General features: G+C 25.0%; 2 protein-coding genes across 4 annotated transcripts in view; one reads left to right on the top strand and one right to left on the bottom strand.

Annotated features, from left to right (window-relative positions):
* Window positions 1-14335, top strand: part of LOC126907256 (transcription termination factor 2-like) — a 31701-nt gene that overhangs the window by 12737 nt on the left and 4629 nt on the right. For 2 of the 3 annotated variants that reach the window (XM_050688391.1, XM_050688392.1), the window contains exons 3-11: window positions 8867-9089; window positions 9160-9223; window positions 9278-9478; window positions 11806-12366; window positions 12422-12563; window positions 12858-12992; window positions 13061-13261; window positions 13444-13575; window positions 13648-13859. In XM_050688391.1, the coding sequence (XP_050544348.1) occupies window positions 8867-9089; window positions 9160-9223; window positions 9278-9478; window positions 11806-12366; window positions 12422-12563; window positions 12858-12992; window positions 13061-13261; window positions 13444-13575; window positions 13648-13859 (1871 nt within the window). Of the gene's footprint in view, window positions 1-7659; window positions 7825-8866; window positions 9090-9159; window positions 9224-9277; window positions 9479-11805; window positions 12367-12421; window positions 12564-12857; window positions 12993-13060; window positions 13262-13443; window positions 13576-13647; window positions 13860-14335 lie in introns of those variants that run through there. The other variant, XM_050688390.1, reaches the window with a different exon arrangement.
* Window positions 2556-5263, bottom strand: LOC126907262 (sideroflexin-2). The gene is made up of 9 exons (XM_050688402.1): window positions 5058-5263; window positions 4484-4661; window positions 3945-4115; window positions 3688-3886; window positions 3455-3580; window positions 3311-3377; window positions 3137-3239; window positions 2858-2905; window positions 2556-2697 (listed from the first exon to the last, which is right to left on the bottom strand). The coding sequence occupies exons 2-9, from the start codon at window positions 4636-4638 to the stop codon at window positions 2589-2591; spliced, it is 978 nt and encodes a 325-aa protein (XP_050544359.1). The 5' UTR covers window positions 4639-4661; window positions 5058-5263; the 3' UTR covers window positions 2556-2588.

Raw genomic sequence — 14335 nt, 5'->3', positions numbered from 1 at the left:
GTCAAAAGATCACAAATCGTATCTAGTCGAAGACATTACCCTTAAAAATTGAAAAAAATTCCCTCGTTCCCCGTAAAAGGGGGAAACCTCCAAAAAAATTAAAAAAATTACGAATTTAAAAATCGCTAATTTTCGAAATTTTTTTTACTTAAAAGTGCCATAACTTTTTCAAAAATAAACATCAATATAATTATTTTTTATATAGATGCATAAANAACATATCAATATAATTCTTTTTTATATAGATGCATAATATCATTACCTTTCATTTGGTATATTTTTTTCATAAATTTAACCCTTAACCTGCCCACAAGGGGGGATTTAAAATGACAACTTTTTCACAAAAAATTAATTTTTTTAACTTAAATTTTGAAAATGTTCCGGAAGGTCTGACACTTTTATATATATCTTAAATTAAAGCTAATGTAATATGCTTTATCATGAAAAAAAAAAATTTCGGACTTTATCTTATCTTCATGGTGAAAATGGCTACCGAATGCTATTTTTGTGTGAAAATTTTCGATTTTGTATTTTCCATTTTTAACTTTATTATGCTATAACTTTTTGAAAAATGTATGAATCATTACAATTTTTTTATGAGAAGTAGTATTTATATAGATCTTTCATTCGACATACTGTTTTTTTAAATCGGACCATTTCCCTAAATACAGGGGGGATTCAAAACATAAAAATGCATATAGAAAGTAGAACTTTTTCAACGTAACTTTTGAAAGTGTTCCGGAAGGTCTGACACTTTTATATATATCTTAAATTAAAGCTAATGTAATATACTTTATAATGGTAAAAAAAAATTTCGGACTTTATTTTATCTTCATGGTGAAAACAGACATTAAACTTAATAAAAAAAATACGATTTTTGTAAAAAAATTCTTTTTTATATTTTTAACTTTATAATGCTATAACTTCTCGAAAGATGTATGGATCAATATAATTCTTTTTTTTGTAGATGCATGATGTCTTTACCTATCATTTGGTATATTTTTTTTATAAATCTGACTTTTTACCTGCCTACAGGGGGGGATTCAAAATGACAACTTTTTCACAAAAAATTAACTTTTTCAACTTAAATTTTGAAAGTGTTCCGGAAAGTCTGACACTTTTATATATATCTTAAATTAAAGCTAATGTACTGTTCTTTATTATGCAAAAAAAAATTTTCGGACTTTATTTTATCTTCAAGGTGAAAATGGCTACCAAATGCTATTATTGTGTGAAAATTCTCAATTTTATTTTNGAATGCTATTTTTGTGTGAAAATTTTCGATTTTGTATTTTACATTTTTAACTTTATTATGCTATAACTTTTTGAAAAATGTATGGATCAGTACAATTTTTTCATGAGGAGTAGTATTTATACACATCTTTTATTTGACATACTGTTTTTTTAAATCGGACCATTTCCCTATATACGAGGGGGGTTCAAGTCTAAAAAATTCATGTAGAAAGTAGAACTTTTTCAACGTAACTTTTGAAAGTGTTCCGGAAGGTCTGACACTTTTATATATATCTTAAATTAAAGCTAATGTAATATACTTTATAATGGTAAAAAAAAATTTCGGACTTTATTTTATCTTCACGGTGAAAATGGCTACCGAATGCTATTTTTGTGTGAAAATTTTCGATTTTGTATTTTACATTTTTAACTTTATAATGCTATGACATATTGAAAAGTGTATGGATCAACATTATTTTTTTATGAGAAATAATATTTTTTAATAATCCTTTTTTCATTCGACATACTTTATCTTAATTAGGATATTAATAATGAACTAGCAGATCATGTAGCTTTTGGAATAATCCACCAATTTTTTAAAATTAAACACTATCTAAAGATTTGCATCGAAGCGTTTTTTTTTTATAGTGATTTTAATCACTGTGCTGGGTTTTTTTTTTTGCTTATTCTAATATTTCTACATAGTGTTATAAAATAAAAATAAAATACTTGGCCGACTCCAAGTAATAGGGATTATGGTGAGGAAAAAGAAGAAGAGTAATATAGAATAAAAAATATTTGGAGAGCAAAAAAAATGATAATACTCCCTTGAAAATTATTTTGTTTGTTTCACTGGTTTATTTTTAAATTTTTGAAAATGAAAATATCTAGTTATTCTAGCTGTGCATTCAATTATCATATTAAAAATAAAAAATAATAAGTAATCTGCTTAAAATGATTCCATTTATATTAATTTACTAATAAGATTATGGTCTACAATTAATAGAGATTAACCAACAAAATGGGTTTACTTATTATGTAAAATTATTAAGCTGCAAGTCCAAACCAGAGCAGTTTAGTAAATATTATTAAACAGATAATAAATAGTATAACATATGACCATAAACTTAATTAACAACGATTCAGTTACATCTTTTGATACTTAGAATATAATAAATTACAATAATATCTAATTATATTTATAAATTATCTTATTTAGATTTAATGGAAGCACTTGATTAAGAATAATTATAACATGATTTTTAAATTAATGGATATTAAATTCCAGCTTAAATAAATAGTAACTTTATAAAGACTAGTACTTCTTGAAAATGTTTCTTACATATTTAATTTTCTCAAAGACCTTTGTTTGAGTACACTATAGCAGGAGGATTTTTACAGTTGTTAATTATGTCACAATAAGCAGCATGTTCATACTTTTCCAATGTACTTAGTTTTATGGGACTGAAAAATTAATTTATTTTTTGTTTAGTAAAATACTTAAACCATAAAAAATTTTGTTAAAATTTACTTAGAACTTTATAAGTTCATTAAAAAAAATTGTGCTTTATATGTTTTTAAAATATATTTTTATGTATAAATGCTAAATATACATGTTATTTACCTGAATTGAGGAAAGAGAGCACAAGCTGTTGGTACCATACCAATTAAACTGTAAATGAAAAGGATTTGATTTTACACAATGTTCTTAATTATTATCAAATATATAATTTAACTAAAATGCTGTTTTTAAATTAAAAGTGAAATATTCTAATATATCCACAGTTAATATTAATCAATTTAGGTAAACACAAATAGATAATATCAAGTATATACTTTTAAAACTATTTTTTTTTTGGAATTCTTGTATTATATCAATGTAATGCTGTAGCACAATACTTACAAACATCCAACGGCAAGTGTCTGAAAAGGTGCATGCAACCATGTATTTTTTTTAAACCATACACTTTCTTTTTCAAGCTTTTCCATAATTACAGGAAGCAATACTATAATTAAATAAATTGTTAATGCATTTATATAATATTTAAAATACTAAATAATAAATATTTCTACTTACCCATTCCAGGTGCACACATTACAATTCTAGAAAGAATAACTTGTGAAATTCCTTTAGCAGCAGCTAACTGTGATTAAAAATATTAATTTAACATGATAGTTAATAACAATAGATAATTTATTCTTAAAAAAAAATCTATCATACTTTAGAACATCCCACTCTATTTTTTTCAGCATCAAAAACATCCACTCCTTCTAATAACTCATTCTGACGCATTAATGGTATGTTAACACAATTTGCAGCAGCAACTGCAGCAAATGGAACATATCTCTAAAGTAATATGAATAGATATTTATGACGATGTTATTTTTTACATATTGGTATCATAAAAAAAAATGGCAATTTATATTAAACAAAATTTACTAAAAATATTTTACTTGGAAAAAAGGTGTAGTATTTTTAGTTAGGTATTGTTTAAATCGAATTGATGTAAAACAAGCAGCTACTGTTGCTGATACATAAGCAACACCCATTTGATTTTGACTAAGAGGTGAATTCGCGTTGCGATTTGTATAATTTACTAAAGCGTTAAATGACTGATTTATCCATTGCCAAAACACTACTGCTGGTACTGTTCTAAAATACATAAAATATATAAAAATAAGCTAATTATCTAATAAATAATAAGTCATACTTATAAAATGACAACATAGCTCCAGTAATTGCCATACCACCAGGGACTTGAAAACACATTCGACCAAATACATTTTGTTTTTGAGCCGTATCTGGATGAAAGGAACTTTCATAAATTTGTTTAGCAGTTAATAATTGTTCTCTAGTAGTTCCTGGTGGATGAGTACCATTTCTATAGAAAAATTTAAATAGTACAGTGAACAATACAGAATTGCTTAGTTAATATATCTTATAAAGAACTAATATTTATCATAACTAATTTTTTATTATTCTATAATTATGAAGTTCAAGTGGTACTGTGGTAAATTATAGGCAATTGTAGATAATAATTACTCATTAATTTGGATAATTTAAGTAGCACCATTCAAGGATAACTATGTCAGTTCTTAGAAATATACATAAACTTTTGATCTTAAGTAATATTTAATGTACATAAAAAAATAGTAATAATGGTTTTATACGTTTAAACAACATTTATTTCTCTAAAAAATAATTTATAAATTTATCTAAATATTTATTGTACTATTTATAATTACTAACATGAAAGATAAACGTAATAATTTTGCTTCTTCTAATTCTTCATCTGTTTTCAAACATAACAATGGATTTGTCACCCAAAAATAATAATTCCAACGGCCTGTAAAAGTATTTTGATCCCAAAGACTTTTACTCATGTCAAACTTCTCTGAACTCATAATTTATGATTTTTAATAGAAAACTGAAACATAATTAACATGTACAACACATAATAATGATAAATGTACAAAATTTAGTGAGGTAATTTTGTACTCTTAAATAATTATGTCACTAAATATTTTAAGTGAATAAAGCAAACATTTTAATTAAATATGATAAAAAAACAATTATTGATCATTGCAGGAAGTCTCATTTATTAATTAAGTGATGTTCCACGTAAATAATACATTTAAAAAAGAATTCCAATTTATTAATCAATAATGAAAACGAATTATTCATGTTTTTAAAATATGTCAGAGTAAACTATAATATATAATTAACCATTTATATATATTAATTCATTGTACTATGTATTGTCTTAATTCATTAAATATATGAAATAAATATGTTTCTTATTCAAATAACATTATACACCTACTTAGTCAAAAAATGTATTTCTTGTTGGTTTTCATAGAAATTTTTTTAAAGTTTTGCTTAAAATTATATTATATAATGGACCAATAACGTATTGATTAAAAAGGATAAATTTCAGTCAATTATACTAAAAATATATAAACAAAATTAATATTATTGTGTTAGTTACAAATAATTATAGCGTCCAAATGAAATGACAACGGGGTTATCAAAAATCAAAATTGTAACGAAGGCATAATGTGTAATAATAACTAATCGATAGAGCTGTTATCGTTTTTTGTCATTACAGACATATACTGTATAACCATATGATTACAGGCTACTGTGTTATTAATCTCTCTAAATACAGTTGGAATCATAGAAAAAATAATTTATTTGAAATTTTAACTCTCTTAAATCCAAGTTAAGTAATTTTATTAATTTGTGTTGCATGATTTAAGTGACAAAATTCTATTGTTATTTTAATATATTACAAGCAATTAAAATACCATTCAATACAAAGTTTATGAACTTCAATTTTGTTTTAATGCGAAACTGAGAAAGTATTACTTCTACTATGTTATATTTCATTTTTTTTTATATGTCTATTGTTAATTTTATCAGTTCATCCCAGATTATATATATAATTAATCCTTAAATCTTATTTATTAAAAGTTGTGTCGAAAGTAAATTCGACCGCGTAAATATAGTAGATATTGATATTGTAGTAGTAATTGATTTTTTCAAAGCAATTACAAACATTTAATTTATTAATTAGACAGATAGAAAAACTCAACAAAATTTGGTCTTCAATGGATTTCTAAAACAGCCATCCGCCGAATAAATTGCGTTACAAACACAAAATAATTCGTCTTATAACTATGCTGCATAAATAAACAGTCGTATTAATTAACCGTTAACAAGTAATATGGAAACAACCGGATTAAGTAAAATTAATTATATTAGACAAAATAAAGATGCTTATTTTAAATACGAACTATCTTGCATCAATCCGTATATTTTTCTTATATTATACCCTAATTAACTATTGACAAAATGTATAATAATAATAATAGATGTTCTGGTGGTCAACCGCATAATCATCTTGATTATTATAATATTAATGTTAATCGCGCAGATAATAATACAGCAGCTGTGAAATCATTTGTCGCGTCAAAACGAAACAGCGATTTAGTCCAAATGTATTTACTCAAATATAAAGAAACTAAAGTTGAGAACGCACAAAGATTTTTAAACGCCACTGCTAAAGTATTCGTAGAAACTGGAATACTAACGGATAGATGGATTAATTTAGTTACCGAAAAACTAAAAAACAAAGATCGATTTCGTGGTACATATTAAGCACATTATACCCGAATTTATGTCGAGTTTTTGATAAAAATTGACGGCTAAGATAAGCATAAAAAAATTCGTATTTAGCTTTTAAGACGAAAACAAAAACCAATTCAGGTTTTGTATGATTTTATAATATAAAATATCAACTATTTTGGCATTACAATTGCGGCTTGTCCAAGGTAGAAACCATTGAAATAATATTGAGAATATTGGCTCTCATTTTAGTCGTAATTATTAAACTGATAAGCAAGCGGGATACATAAAAAAAAACTTGGTGGAAAAAGAAAACCGTATCGGCTAAAAAATTGAAAAGTTGCTGAAAATAGACAAGAGAATCTACAGTAAAGCCAAAAATATTAAAATATTTTTGGTGAAACCAAACTTTAAACGGCTTAACGGAGTGCGTGTTTTTTATGTTTCTGTATAAGAGAGAGCAATCATCGTGCAAAAAAACCCCTATGTAAGATGGCAAAAACCGATAAATAATCGGAATACTTGATGTGGGAAAAACCGACATACAGTTCGAATTAACCGTATCTAGTAAAGGACGAGACTTAGATACTAACTCTTTTTGTGCAGTATGACAACGTTTTGCTGCTAATGTTAAGGTCATCTTTTATGTTAGTTCATATCAAACAAAGGAGCCAACTTACGACGCTGAAGCAGACAGGCTAAGAAAAGATCTCATAAACTTGATGGTAATGGACAGGACGTTACAAAAAATGAGAAAAAACCAACTAAACGAAATCTTTCTATTACTATAAATAACCCAACCAAACCCAACCGTTCGATATTTCATACGTTCCGATCGCGAACAAACGTGTACATTCATAAACGGATGATTAAAAAATAGAACCCCTAGAAAGAATATTAATTTGTCCACAGGTTAACAATTGTTGACAATGGTATCGGAACCAACATACAGAAATGCGTATCATGTAACCTTGAAGAGATAACAGGAAAAATGGGATTTTGAGAACTGGAAGCGAAAAAAAAACCACGACGTGTGCTATTGATTTTAACCGCTATTGACCTGACAGGGGAAGATGAGGCAGTGATAATTTCAAAGCAACTTACAAGTGTCACTGATGAGTGTGAGGTAACTGACACCCTTCTATTATCTACTGGAGAAAGAGATCTGACCGACATTCATTTATCTGATGTGAAACTACTTCAATAGATCTAAAAGTACTTCAAACTAGACACTCGCCCGACCTCAAACCATGATAACCGAATGTGAATGTATTTTAAATCAAAAATGAGCGGTTTGACGGGGAGAATTACACGGTCGTGGTATTACCAATGCACTGATTTGGATATCACTCGGATTAAGATAGTAGTGCACCAATCGTGTTGACTTTCCTAAATCGCTCATTAAACGTAACTGGAGATGTCTTATCACTTATTGGTGACCGGCTGCATTGTCATAAATACAGGTGAACGTCAGCCGGTCAAGGATTAGTCTGTGAATATATTAAATATGTAATAATAAATAAATTTAAATTTATTAAATATTTATTCATATACTACACTTAGATATCATAAAACTTATAATCAGAATATAAATAAGGAAATAGGAGTTCATTTTGCTTTTGATATAATCTACCAATTTCTTAAAATTAAACATTATCTACATATTTGCATCGAAGCATTTCTTATGATAGTAATTTTAATCAGATATCATCTATACTTGTCCACATTGTTCTACCGTTTTTTAATACTGACTCTTTAAATATTTCGAATTAAATAAAATTTGCTTGGGTAAATTTTGTTGTCGTTGCTTTACCGTTATTCTGACAAAGCAAGCCTAATGAAATGGCCCTTCAGCTGTACCAGCTACCCCTGCTATTGTTACGGCAGTACAATACGTAGGAATCGTTATTTCTAAATTACTTATTTTATATTCATGAAAAATACCTCATATAAATGAAGTATTTATCAACTTTTTGAAATTTAGTAGTGGGTCATAAATATATTATGAATGTTAATTAAAATAGCTATAATAGGAAAAAAGATATTACAAAGTAGATTAGACTTTTATTGGCAATCCACGATGCAATTGATAATACATACTAATATTTACTTACTTGACATTTTTTAAATTATTTTATTATGATACAATATAAAATTAATGTTAAGTTAATATAAGCATTATTGGATTTAATGTATTATATTATTAAATAATGATTTCATTGTTACAAAATAACATTTTAGTCAATTAAAAATTCTCACTGCTTCCATACAACTTTCATTTTAGGATCTTGGTTGCACTGTAATTTTTTTCGTTAAATGTTGAATTTAAACCGGGTTGATTAGGATAACAGTTGTTTTATGGAAAACAAAATTTATTTGTCTATTATTACTATTTAATCATAATTTGAGACTTTCTAGCTAAACCAATATCTCAATAAAATTGATTTGAAAGTAAATTAAAATATTGTTATACAAATTAAAAATTTTTTTTATATATAATACTAGATATGAAGTCTTCTCGATCAACTTCGTCACAAAATTCTAGAAGAAATGCTAGAAAAATAAACAGTGATTCATCTGAAACAAGTAATAGTGATAGTGAAAATGAGAAATCATTTAACAACATGGATAGTGCTAAGGCAGAACGATTATTTTCTCATCGTAAATTTAATTTACAAAAATCATTATTTAATATATCTTACTTATCAGAATCGGATAGTATACTTGAGTATGTTTAATAATTATTAATTTTATTAACGATGTTTATTATTTTATAACAAGTTTCAATCATTTTTAAGAATTAGCAATAAACCTGATGAAGATTTAAAGGATGACAATGTTTCAAGAAACTCTACTTCACATGTATGTAATTTTTTTGTTTGAATAAATAATGTTTTAATTGATAATTAATTTTAGATATTGAGTGACATTTCTCCATGTAAAAATGAGGATGATAAAGTTGTAAAAAATAAAGATAATTCAGAACAACTTAATTCATTGGATAATGAATCACTTATTTCAACTCCTAGGTGGCGATCAAATAAAAAAAACTTGTTTTTGGATTCAAGTGATGAGTCTAGTAAAGAAGAAAAAGAAATGTCAAGCCATACTAGCAAAGTAGATTTTATTTAAAATTAAAAATTAATCATAATTTAAATTTGTAATAAGTCAAATTGTATATCTTATTGAGAATTTGTCAACTATAGAAACATAGAATTAACTTAGTAAAAAGTGCAGGAAATTGATTGATATAGTCAAATCAATTTAGTTGCATGATATCTGTGCAAATATCTTGTTGAGAAATTAAGTTTAGTCTTATGATTTTTTATATGCTCTAAGGTGATATTGATAAAACAGAAATGTAAGTTTTAATTGAGAAATAGGACGCATAATATAGGCCTCTTACTATTTATCCTTGAGTTAAGTAATAATAATAATTATTATTATTATCCTTTTGCTCATTTTTTTTTGATAATTAGCACAACATTTTATATGGGAGTAGCCTGTTATGAGGTAACATTCAAAATATTTAGTGCAAATATTAAGTTTTAAATAATAACATATTTTAATGTATTATTTTTATTTTAAAAATATTACTATAATTAATGTAATATAAACAATTTAATAAATAAACAGTAATTTTCTTCAAACTTAAGTATGTTTAATGAACATATTGAATCTAATAGTGAAACAAAAGAGTTTCAATATTTATTTCTTTAAATAATGAATCTTTTTTGGAAAGGGGACATTTTTTTTGCATTGATTGAAAAATGGTAGCTCTTGTACTTAATATTTATATTTATTAGATATATATTTAATTAAATTCCTTATTTAAGGATCAATCAAATATTGATCATAAATCATCTGTTTCATTGTCCTATCATGTGTTATCAGGCATTATAAAAAATATAGGAGTTTTCAAGGTATTGACTTAGGGGGATTTTCATAAAAAATTTGTACATCTTCTAAAAAACATTATAACTATACATTTATTTTTGTTATAATGGTATTTATCTCTTTATTCTTGTGAGAATATTTAAAATGTAAAAGTATAAAAGATGGTTTTTATAACGTTAACCACTTAATTTTTCTTATAATTTTTTAAAATAGCTTTTAAAATAAAAAATGAAGAGAAATAAGAAAAATTAAAAAAATGACTGGTCAATTACAACTTTTAAACTAGTGTTTTGGAAGTATTCACATTTTTTGAGAAATGTGGCTACACAATAGGAGTGTAACCAAAAAATGACTAATGATAAAAATAGCAGCATACGCGCTTAACCTCTGGTCTAATTTTTAAAATGCTAATAACTTCCAAAATATTGGTCCAAAAATCATTATCAACCAGTTATTTTCTTAACTAGATAATTTTCTATTTAAAAATCTAGTTTAATATGTATGTTGTCATTAAAAAAATAAAGTTGATACTCCTATAAGGTATAAGGGATGGATTTAAATGTTATTTCATAACAGATAAATGAATTTATAGTCGTAGTTAAAAAAAACTAGAAAAAATGTTTCAAAAAACTTATTATTTTAAATAAAATTTAATAGCTAGTGTTAAAAAAATTACCTTTTACACACTTATATACTATAATAATGTATACTTGAAATACTCTTAGTGTGTTAAAATTATACTTCTATGCTTTACTAATGTTTTTATATATTGAATTGAATTAATTTATAAACTATTTAATATAAAAATATTTTATTTTTCATTAACTTATTATTGTAATTTAATAATTTTTAGTTATAAGAATAATAAGGTTAGATGTATTTAGTTTGAAAGTTAAAAATGATAAGTATATAAGTTTTAAAAGAAAAACTATTTAAATTGCCATTTTTTGTTAAAAAAAGAAAAGAAAAATTAATTTAAATCCCCTTTTTTTAAAACTAAATTGATAACAACAACATAATCAAGCTTTTTATGTATTATTTGTTTACTTAGATTATACTAATTATCCAGTTGTTAGTAATGCTAAAATGTTTACATCATTGTTGACCTTTTTTTGAGCATTTTGCTGTAACATTAAAACAATATTTTTCATTTTGTATCATATCAATAACACAATAGTAAAGTTCTATAAAAGAAAATGAACGTATATATTATCCAAAAGTAATAAGACAAAACAGGTAAAAAAAAGTCTGCAACATGATGATTGATGTGCTGCATGACGCTAAAAAATACAATATTATCAAAGTGCCTGTGCATTAATAATGTATAAATTTATCTTCATGAATGTTGGGCTGATATTCCTTCATATTCTTTGTAAACACTTATACTAATCATATCTATAATGTGTTTTAAATCAAATGAAATATATATTCATGGTTCCAAAAATGACAAATATGAGAGAATTTTTTAGTGTTATTAACAACTGTGTATAATTAAGTTAACTTATATATTGTTTGTTTTTAATATCTATATTTTTGTTTTATTTCAGGAAAGCTGTGCAATTTTAGAATCAGATACAGATGATGATATTATAAATTCATCTAAAGAAATTTGCTCAACGCCTAGCAACAAAAGTTGTAAAATAGAAGACCAGTTAAATGATTTATCCTTAATTGAACCTTCCAGTTCTGATATTGACTTTACTATTAACAATAAATCTATTATCTCTTCATCTAATAAAAGTCGACCATTTTTCGAAGACCTACAATTAGCTAATTCTGTTTTAGAAGATCACAATCCTATTTCTAATAGCAGTATATTAGTTCGTCCACATTTAAAAAACAAAATCAATGAGTGTACTAGTAACAAAAATATTGATGTTATCACTTTAGATGATGAAAGTCCATGTAAACAGTATAGTCCTGAAAATAAGTCTATACCTAACATTGATTTAACCATTGAAAACAAAAGTTATTCATCATTAGAATCTAAACCATCTGCAGATTTATCAAAAAAATTAACAAGTGAACGCTACAAATCTTTACAAATGGAAAAAAAAAAGTTGGAAGAAAATATTTTTCAATTTACAAAAACAGTTAATAAATTGAAAGTAAGTTATATTTTCTACTTTTATTTTTTAAATAAAATTAACAAATTAATTTTAGAATACTATGGATAACGCAAATTTAAATCTATTACCTGATGGAGGCCTCAGGTTAAAAAATGCAATTGTAAAAGAAGAAAATCAGCTAAAATACACAAGAATGCAGTTAGAAAATGTACTACTACTACTCAAAGATTATGCAGGTATATTTATTTTTAAATAAAATAAAATATATGATAGATTTTAAGGTATATTTAAGTTTTTTTGTGTTATTAAATAATAATAAACTTAACAAACAAATTTTGTTTATTATGTCTAAAAATATATACTTATATATGTATATAAAATATATTAGTTGTTTAAAACTTTAAATTGCTCTCCTGAAAATTTTTTAAAATATAGCTACAGCCTTTTTTTACCATAGAAGTAATATGTAAATGAAGAAAATAACTTGTTTATTTTTGTTTTTTTCATATTTTTGTATGTGTAAATTCAAGATTCTCCAATTTCCAAGTATGTTGAAAGTCCATCATCTTCTCAAAATATTCAAAAATCTAACTCGACTAATATTAATGCAGCATTAACAAAAAAGGCTGCAACTAATATAGATGTTCAAGCTATGGGCGATAAAGGTATTTATTAATTTATGAAGTTGTATTTATTTATAAAGTACACATAATATTAAGAAATTTTTTAATAGCTTTGAGTACTTATCGAGCACAACAAGCAATGACATTAGATGTTCTAAATACACTCCATAAATCCCTAGAGTCCTGTCCATCTCCAGATATCCTAGCAGATGATCCAGCAGGGTTAAAAGTAGAACTTATGCCACATCAAAAACATGCAATTGCTTGGCTTATATGGAGAGAAAACCAAAAACCACATGGTGGTATTTTAGGTGAAATTTTGTTTAACTTTAGAAAGTAGTATTAAGATAATCCTGTGATATTCTTCCAAACTTATTTTGTTTTTTAGAATGTATATCCATCATTTTATTATTATCTATACATTATATTTCTATTGTTATTATAATGTATTATTGTTTATTATTTTATACCAATATATTATTATATGTCATAGCTGATGACATGGGTCTTGGTAAAACATTGACAATGATATCTCTAATATTAAAATGTAAAGAAACGCAGCAATATGGCGATACTGATACTGATTCTGACATAGAAGATTTAACTGATTCATCTAAAGGAAATGGTAATGTTTATCTTAGATTACTATTAAAAAATATTTAATAATTAAAATTATGTAAAATATTTTAATTTTTAGTTATTAAAGGCGGAACACTTATAATTTGTCCTTCATCATTAATAAGTCAATGGCAAAATGAAGTGAAGAATAAATTACGGTCTAGAATGCTGGAGACAGTACAATATTATGGATCAAACAGAGAAACTTCAGCAAGAAAATTGTGCAGAATGGATATTGTAATAACAACTTACCACACTGTAATGTGGGATTATAAGAGTCATCAAAATACAGTAAATTGTTTATTAAAACTAATTTAATTTTACAATTTAAGAAAAAAGTGGTGGTTTTATTTATTCTTAATTGTATTTAACTATATATTTAATTTTACTTCTAATTCAGGTAATATGTATGGTGTTACAATTTGATATAAACCACATACCTCCTATATACAGAATTAGAAAGTAAAATGAGTGTATTTAAAACGATTATAGATATTTCTGTTTATATTAGGGCCTGTAATTCTTAAGCTGTGTCTATTAGACCCTGAGCTGGTCAATGTTTTATATAAAGGTAGAATAAATATTATATATATTTATTACATGTCTAGTTTTATTTAAATAATTAATTTTTCATTATCAAAATGTATTCATTTTTTAACAACAATTTTGTTATAAATAATTTTTTAATTATTATTATTAAATGTGTACCATTTTAGTTAAAAAATAAAAATAAAAATAATTAACTTTAAATATTTAACATAATTAAA

Source organism: Daktulosphaira vitifoliae, unplaced genomic scaffold, assembly GCF_025091365.1.
Source record: "Daktulosphaira vitifoliae isolate Bord-2020 unplaced genomic scaffold, ASM2509136v1 Scaffold_5, whole genome shotgun sequence".
NCBI classification, from domain to species: Eukaryota; Metazoa; Arthropoda; class Insecta; order Hemiptera; family Phylloxeridae; genus Daktulosphaira; species Daktulosphaira vitifoliae.
This window is presented reverse-complemented; position numbering and strand designations above follow the sequence as displayed.